The sequence below is a fragment of the Balaenoptera musculus genome, chromosome 5, assembly GCF_009873245.2.
Source record: "Balaenoptera musculus isolate JJ_BM4_2016_0621 chromosome 5, mBalMus1.pri.v3, whole genome shotgun sequence".
NCBI classification, from domain to species: domain Eukaryota; kingdom Metazoa; phylum Chordata; class Mammalia; order Artiodactyla; family Balaenopteridae; genus Balaenoptera; species Balaenoptera musculus.
Window position 1 is genome coordinate 102,375,443 of NC_045789.1, and position 8,382 is coordinate 102,383,824.

General features: G+C 58.4%; 1 protein-coding gene across 2 annotated transcripts in view; it reads left to right on the plus strand.

Annotated features, from left to right (window-relative positions):
* The window catches only part of WDR1 (WD repeat domain 1), a 40,322-nt gene extending 32,719 nt beyond the window's left edge, over positions 1–7,603 (plus strand). The window contains exons 12-15 of one of the 2 annotated variants that reach the window (XM_036852059.1): positions 2,172–2,282; positions 3,406–3,579; positions 5,391–5,535; positions 7,224–7,603. In XM_036852059.1, the coding sequence (XP_036707954.1) occupies positions 2,172–2,282; positions 3,406–3,579; positions 5,391–5,535; positions 7,224–7,330 (537 nt within the window). In that variant the 3' untranslated portion in view covers positions 7,331–7,603. The remainder of the gene's footprint in view (positions 1–2,171; positions 2,283–3,405; positions 3,580–5,390; positions 5,536–7,223) is intronic. The other variant, XM_036852058.1, reaches the window with a different exon arrangement.
* The last annotated feature ends 779 nt before the right edge of the window (positions 7,604–8,382 follow it).

An 8,382-nucleotide genomic window follows, 5' to 3' on the forward strand; every position in this document is an offset into this window, starting at 1 on the left:
CAGACAGCCTGGGTAGTCAGCAGGGGCGCAAGAGGAATCGAGGGCTGTGAGCGCCTTAGCAAGTGGGGGAAAGACTGGACGAGGACCTTCTAGAAGGACGGGCGGGAAGGCTGCCGCTCCGTGGAGGGGGCTCCCCCAGCCTCGTGTCTGAGCACCTGGCCTGTAGGTGAGAGGTGAGACCTTGGGCTCTGTGGGCCTGGCTCGGCCTCCCCCACTGGCCTCAGATTCCTGTCTGGAGCTGCGGTCGGGACAGGCTGTGTCCTCTGAGGCTCACGCTGGGCTCACGTGGGGAAGTTCAGGGAAGAGCCGCCTGGGGCTCTGCTCGGGAGGGGCTGGCGAGTGCAGGGTCCAACCCCCAGGTTCCAAGGAGTCCAGGGCCCACGGGATCCGGTGTGACGACTGTCCTGTGATGTGCTCTCTCTGCCCTGGTTCTCTAGGGCATCCTGACCCGAACTCCCCGTGGCTGGACATAGGGTCCGCAGAATGTCCTGGAGGGGCCCGCGATTTTAGGTCAGGGGACAGCCACGTTCAGGTGTTGCGTCTGAGGCAGATTTGGGCCAGTGCCCTCAGCCTTTCCCTGTCAGGGGTAGGTGGGCAAGTGCGCTCCTGGAGTCGGGCAGATGATGCAGGTGAATGTTGCTCAAGGTGCGTTTTCTGTAGCAAGTTTTAGGGAGGGTGCTGCCGCCCATCCGCCTGGTGCTTTGCCTCCCCTACCTGACAGCACAGCCCGCAACGCACCCTGAGGGCGGGGAGGGTCTTTGCCTCCCCTACCCGACAGCACAGCCCGCAACGCACCCTGAGGGCGGGGAGGGTCTTTGCCTCCCCTACCCGACAGCACAGCCCGCAACGCACCCCGAGGGCGGGGAGGGGCCTGCTTGCCCTTGGGACAGCTGGTGGCTTGAGCAGGGATGCGATGGGGTGAAGCCAGAGCTGTCACAGAGAGAGGCTACCCTGTTGGGGACGGCCCAGTGAATTAGAACCAGGAGGGGGTAGCGAGGGGTGAGAGGGGGTGAGGACGGTGGAGGGTCACCGTGCCAGGCGGCCTTGGGCTGTGCGCCAGAGGGCGGAAGGCACACTGGCTGCCAGGGCGGGGCTTTGGGACCCCATGGCCCTGAGAGCTGTGGGGCTTGCATCTCATCTGCTCCTATACACCGGGAGGTGACCCTGCCATCCCAGGGACACACCGCGCTTAGCAAGGCACGTGGCTCCCACACGGTGGGCTGTAGCTGCTGTTTTTGTTTGCCTTTGCTAGGCACGGTGTTTGTTCTGAGCCCTGAATTCCGTCTCCATGACGTCTAGGCACTGCTGGGTTCTTACTCCTGGGAGGCCAAGGCTCAGATCAGTTCATGAGCCGGTGTGTGTGACCCATCCCATCCCCGCCACCCCGCCAACCCCCAGCAGCAGGGGGCTGAGCCGGGCCACCAGGGCACCTCAGTGGGGCCTGCACACCCGGGCGCTCAGCCCCGTCCGCGGACCGTGTGCTGCCCTGTCAAGTAGGAGGGAGCCAAGGCAGGTGCTGGCTGGGAGGGGGTGAGGGGGCGGTGCGCTGGGTGCCTCCAGGCCACTTCGCCGTGAGCCGTCTGTCCTGTCCTCCCTTTCCTGCCGGGGCTGAGGGCTAGCGGAGAGCCCCGCAGCGCTGTTGCCTACCTGCTGTAGTCAGCACCTGGGGTTCCAGTTCCCTCCCAGCCGGTGGGGTGCCAGCCCTGTGTCCCCGGGCTGCGGGGACTCACGCACTGACATCATCAGTTTTTTCACACACCACGGGTCAGGGTCGCAAAGGGTGTTTTTTGGACCCGAGAAGCCAGAACTTGGAAGTCTAGCCTGTCCTGTTCATTTCCAGTGCCAGCTTATAGCTTCGCCACTTCCGAGGGCTGCGTCCTCTTGAACCCGTGAGAACTCGGCTCAGCAAAGATCATTTATTACACCCGATGTAGAGTTGGAGGAACTAAAGTTCAGGCGTCAGATGGCTTTCGACGAAGCCCGTGCGGGTGGCGATAACAGCACCATTCATATTGACAGATGAGGGAGAAACACCACAGGGCCGGGGCCGGTCCCACTTAGTGTGGCTGGAGCCCCGGCCTGGCCCCCAAAAGGTTGAAGATGGAGCCCAGCCCGGGCCTGGGCCGTGTGTCCCGGGGCCTCTCTCTAACGGCTGCCTGTGTGTTTCCCAGATCGTCCTGCTGAAGGATCAGAGGAAGTGCTTCAGCATCGACAGCCCCGGCTATGAGCCCGAGGTAGTGGCTGTGCACCCGGGCGGCGAGACGGTGGCCATCGGGGGTGCGGTAAGGCCCTGTCCCCACGCCCTCCGCCGGGGGGTGTGGCCGGGCTGGGGGTGCCGTGAGCTGTGTGGGTGCCGGGCTGCCTCAGGGCAGGAGGGATGGCGGCGGGAACCAGCGGGGGTGCCTCCTGCCGCCCAAGTGAGAGCCTCCCTGGGCTGCCCTGCGAGGCCACCCTCCCCCCAGGCTGCCAGCCCCTGGTGACACAGCAGCCTCCCGGGAGACCAAGGGTCCCGGGCAGTGAGGCGGGCTCTGCTGGGGTGCGGGCGCAGGGCAGGGCAGGGATGCCTCGGCCTGGGGAGCTCGTGGATGCAGCACGTGGAAAAGGAGTTGCGTCCCCGAGCCAGGCTCGCTGGGCTCGGGGAGGCGACAGGAGATTCTTCACCCCCGTGAAGTGGAGTGCCAGCCTGAGGGTGTCAGTTCCCCTTGAGTGTGGCTCCCTGTTGCCCGCCTCCTGGCGGCTCCTCTGTCCCCTGCTCTTTCCCCTCATTCCTGGCCCCTGAGGAGAGGTGCCTGGACCCTACGAGGATGGGGAGTTTGCTAGGAGCCAGGCTCGACAGAGCAGGGAGAGGGGCCTGGTGCCTGAGGGCACTTGCCGGGTGTGGGGTACAGGGCACGGGGCAGATGGCTCCGGTCGAGGACAGTCAGGGCAGATGAGGGGCCCTTGTTGGAGAGCTAACTCGTGTACAGGTGCTTCTCAGAGCTTGGCCTGTGGACGCCTGCACTGGAACTTGAGTTTTTGTGGAAAAGGCAGACTCGTGAGCCCCCAACACGCAGAATCACAATTGGGGGGTTCTGCGTTTTAATGTAATTTTAATGTAATAATTAAACTTATTTTAATGTAACTCTGCCCACTGTGCTTGTGCAACCACGAGAGCTGCTGCAGGGTTGTAGAAGTTGCCCTCTGGTGCCAGGGGGACAAAGGAGCAGCTCTCCTGGCACAGGAGCCAGCACGTGGGCAGGTGGCCAAGCCGGGGCAACGGTTAGGAGGAAAGGCGCTGCTTCTTACTGATGCCCTGGCGCCTCCCTCCAGAAAGAAGGGCGTTGGGGGAGTGTGTGTGTGTGTGCGTGCGCATGCACGCACCCACGTGTCAGGGGAGTGACCCACTGCCCCTCTGTCCTCCCACAGGATGGGAACGTCCGCCTATACACCATCCTGGGCACCACGCTGAAGGACGAGGGCAAGCTCCTGGAGGCCAAGGGCCCTGTGACGGACCTGGCATATTCCCACGACGGCGCCTTCCTCGCCGTGTGCGACGCCAGCAAAGTGGTCACGGTCTTCAGCGTCGCTGACGGCTACTCGGTGAGTGGGCAGGCCCCCTCCCTGTCTCCACGCTGGGCAGCGCAGACGGCTGGAGGGGGCCGTGGCCTCTCTCCCCTGTCGTCACCGACCGGGCGGGTGCACAGGACACGCGGCTTCGTTGCTCCTAGAGCGTGAATGACGTGGGAAAAGGAGACTTTCCCTGCTGTCCAGCAGTTTGTGGGCCCGAGACAGAACCGCTACCAAAAAGTTAGGGGCCTGGGCGGCAGCAAGGCTGCTGTGAAATCGGGCTGGTTGGTTCACCTGGGTGGCCTGGTTCAGTGACTTCTGGAACCTTATTTTTCTCCTCCGTCAAAAGGCGTAGGCTAGATTTTTTTTTTTTCCTTGAATCTCATTGCTGCTTAAAGTCCTATAAAGTGTGAGCGCTGGTCGTCCGGATGTGGCCTTGCACTCGGGGGCAGGGGGGGGGGGTTCCCTAGCGGTGGATGGGTGAGAGAGGGGACCCGGTTGCCAAGGCCCTGGAAGCTCATCCCGCTCTGAGCAGGACAGCCAAGGGCACTGTCGTGTGAGGTGTGAGAGTGCCCATGGGTCACCAGCCAGCCCTGCTGGGCAGTGTTAGTCCCATTTCACAAACAAGACTGCACTCTGGAGGGATTCGGTCACCCGCTGGGCGTGACTGGACCACAGGGCACGGGGCAGATGGAGTTGCCTCCAGTCCCTCCCATGGAGTCAGCCTGGCCCCTCCCCACAACCTCCAACACTTAGGACAGTTTTGAAATCTACAGCAGAGTCAAAAGAATTTACCACCTGGATCCTACCGTTACCATTTTACCATGTCACGTTATCCATCTAGTAATCTAATTTTTTAGTGCATTTAAAGTAAATTACAGGTATCTGTATAATATATCAGCCTACGTATTATTAACTAGAGCTCAGTAGTTTTATCTTCGGCTGTAAAACTTACATATAACGAGGGATGAGTGGGAACGTGAAGTATACACCAGCGCTGTGCGTGTGCCTGCACCTGCACATACGCCCACACCTCCATCAACATAGAGAACATTTCACGTCCCAGGAGGTTCCCTTCCACCTCAGTATCACATTTATCAGATTCTGCACTTATCACGCTTTAAGCGATTTCATTTGCATATAGCAAGCCTCGTTTACAGCATGCTAAGTAATCTGCAGAGTAGAATCAACAAAAGATGGAAGAGGCAACCTTGAAGAAGAAAATCATGGTTAATATAGGGATTAAGAACAAGATGGAATGCTCTGAAGTAAAAGCGTTCCTAAAGCTTTAGTAGAAAGCGTTATTTTTGGTCATGTCGCCCCCCCCCCCCCCGGGTAAGACAGTGGCTCGAGGCTGGGACATGCGGTAGACACATGCTCCTGTAGACACGTCTGCCTGCCTGCAGGCCACACCCACCCCACCCAGGCTCCTGGGCAGCCCCCTCCTCCGTCCGCACATGCACAGAGCTCTGTCCACACTAGGCAAGACCCTCTCGCACCTCCTATTCTTGCACTTCTCTCTGTCCCCTCCCTAGGCTGAGAGCTCTGTGCAGGCGAATGGGCACATCTGGCCCACGTGATAGATGCTATGAGGGCAGCCCTGGAGTCCCGGGTCCTGGGGGGCACGGTGGCTACTGTTTGATCTTGGGCTGCCCCTTTCTGTGCCTTCAAGCAGTGGGCACCCTGGGGTAGTTACAAGGAGTCAGTGAGTTGGTGAGAGTTTCAGAAGCCAGGCATAGAGAAAGCGTTTCATGAGCACTGGCCCTCGTGAAGGTTAGGTGACATGATGCCCACTCACTCTGGCCTGAACCCTGACCTACCACCTATTTTTAATCTGCATCCAGGAGAACAACGTTTTCTATGGGCACCACGCAAAGATCGTCTGCCTGGCCTGGTCTCCAGACAACGAGCACTTCGCCTCGGGCGGCATGGACATGATGGTGTACGTGTGGACCCTGAGCGACCCTGAGACCAGGGTCAAGATCCAAGGTGATTCACGCACCCTCCTCGGCTCCCCAGGCAGCTCTGGAGAGGTGTCCCCAGGGCTCAAGGGTTCCTTGTGTGCTTCAGGGAGGTGGCCTCATGGAGACCTGGCGCTCCAGCAAACATCAGCTCTGCTGGTCTGGGCAGAGGACGCCCGTGTGCCCAGCGTGAAAGCAGGTGGTCTCAGTACCTGGGATACACAACTGAGTAAAAGGGTTTCCCTGGCATCTCCTTTGTCTTAGTCTGTTCGGGCTTTTGTCACAAAATACCCCAGACTAGGCAGCCCCTAAAGCACAGAAGTCTACTGTTCACAGTTGCGGAGGCTGAAGTCGAGGATTGGGTGTCAGCTCGGCCGGGAAAGGGTCCTCTTCCAGGTCACAGACTTCTCATCAAGTGTCCTCACGTGGTGGGAGGGGCCTCTTGTATAAGAGCGCTCATGCCACTTGTGACCTAGGCTCCTCCCAAAGGCCCCACCTCCTACACCACCACCTTGGACGTTAGATTTCTAATTTAGGAATTCTGGGGAGACACAGACATTCAGACTGTAATACCTGCTTTCTCCCACCCACCCCACCTCCCTTCAGTATAAACTCATAACTGGGTTCTCACTCTAGGACGGTAGTGTCCAATAGAAGTATAACAAGAACCACACGTGGACTTGACATTTTCCTAGCAGCCACATTTAAAACAGAAACAGGTGAAATTATTAATAGTAAATTTTATTCAACCCAACATATTTCCACATGTGGCAGTAGCTCACTTCAGGGGCACTGTAGTCACATGTGGCTCGTGGCCCTGGGGGGGACCCTACCCATCCAGGGTGGATCTCAGATCTCCTGTTCCCATGTCACCACCTCACATGGGCTCTGGTCCCTTTCCATCCATTCTTTACCTGGCAGGCAGCCTTTTGTCTTAAATGTAAGTGGGATCCTTTCCTACTCAAAAATTGTTCTGTGTCAACCCCACAGAGCTTTTTACCATGCCCAGCAGGGAGAGGGAGGGGACCAGCAAGCTGACCCCAAGTGGGCGGGTCGGCGGTTGGTCCAGGACGGAGGCGGGGACAGAGCAGACTCAGATGGGCCATCCTGGTCTCCACAGAAAGCAGCAGTTTTGTAGTAAGACTCGAGCAAGTTCAAGAGGCAGCAAGAGCTCGCAGGGTAGAGGGTGGAAAGTCCAGTCCTTGTCTGGGCCGTGGGGTCACAGGTTATTGGACGTGCATTGGCCTGAGGTCGGGCTGTTGTGTGTGTGGGTACCCCAGCCTTGTGTTTCTCAATGTTTTATTCCTCATGTCCCCATTTTAACACCACAGATATACTGTGCACTGTTTGTGTATTGTCTGTATATTGTTGCTTTATGCATAGAAAGACTTGTTCACTCCGCTGGGGGGAGGGGCAGTTTTGCCTCCAAGGGCCGTTTGTGGTCGTCAGGACTGTGCTGGCGCCTGGGAGCTGCAGCCAGGATCTCTGCTGATCAGGGAGTGTCAGTGGTGGGGGGCTGAGAACACCTGCTTCCCCTCCCATTACCCAGACGCTCCCCACTGAGAAGAGGAAAGGGGTCTGGTTGACCAGGATCCTGTTGGGTTTCTCGGTGGGCCTGTGGGTGATCTCGGCCCGGGCTTCCCATCTTCTGGTCTGAGGTGCCTGTGGGAGCAGAGCTCCTGGGTTTGGCTCAAAAAGCGTGTTCTTTCTCCCCAGATGCGCACCGGCTCCACCACGTGAGCAGCCTGGCCTGGCTGGACGAGCACACGCTGGTCACGACCTCCCATGACGCCTCTGTCAAAGAGTGGACAATCGCCTACTGAGGAGCCCTCCTCGGACCGACCGGATCAGGGACTTGGGTTGAACACAGCTCCACAGTCACTTCTCTCTGTGTCCCGCCCTCGCCCCGTGCCCCGCCCTGCCCCTGGGGGAGGGGCCTCACCTGGTGCCCGCCCTCGGCCCCGCCCCCCGGGGAGGACCCTGCCTCCTCCCCGCCTGCCCGCCTGCTCGCAGGGTGATCCTGTCTGTACAAGTCCTTCTGAAAGCTTTAGACGGTGACAGTTTGCACATGGAAAATAAAGTGAGCACTTCAACCACGTGTGGCGCGTGACTCAAACCCACCGCCTGCCTGCGCAGAACATTCCAGAGGCAGAGCCTCCAAAGCACACAGACCCGCCTGTGGCTCCGGGAGGTTGCATCCCCTCCCACTCCCCACCTGCGGGTCCCTCCTGGCTGGCAGGGCGGATGCTGGAGAGCAGGTGGCGCGGGCCAATGGGCGCACACGGAACCCGTGTTGCACTGTCAGTTTCTGTGCTTGATTTTGAGAATGGAATCGTGGGGATTTTTTATTTTATTTTATTTTTTTTATGTATCTTAACTGATGTCTCTCAGTGTTTACGGCGCTGCCTCCAGGCTTTTAGATCCCTAGTTAGCAGGACGGGGAGGCATTCCTGGTCACCGGTTCACTCTCGTGCTTTGATGTTTTCCTGTCTTTCTATCCCCCTCTGTTCCCAAGAGCAAAGATTAATTTAAAGGCAAAGATGGAGTCACTGTAAACTAACCTGTCCTCATTTTCACCTTCCTTTTCTTTTCCAGTGCAGAAATTAAAATAAGTATAAAGCACGGTGATTTGGAGTTTCTTTGCGAATGTCGGAATCACTGGTAAAATGCTGGCTGAGAGCAGCCCCTCCCCTTGCACTTGTGAAAACACTTTGAGCGCTTTAAGAGTTTAGATGGAGAAATAATTAAATACCTTTTCTCTTTATTGTGGGTCGCTGACTTTGTGTGACGGGGACACGTGGGGGCAGGGGACTGGGCAGCTGCTTGGAACCCCATGGCTTGGGTATCTCACCAGCCTGCAGCCTCAGGGGATGGT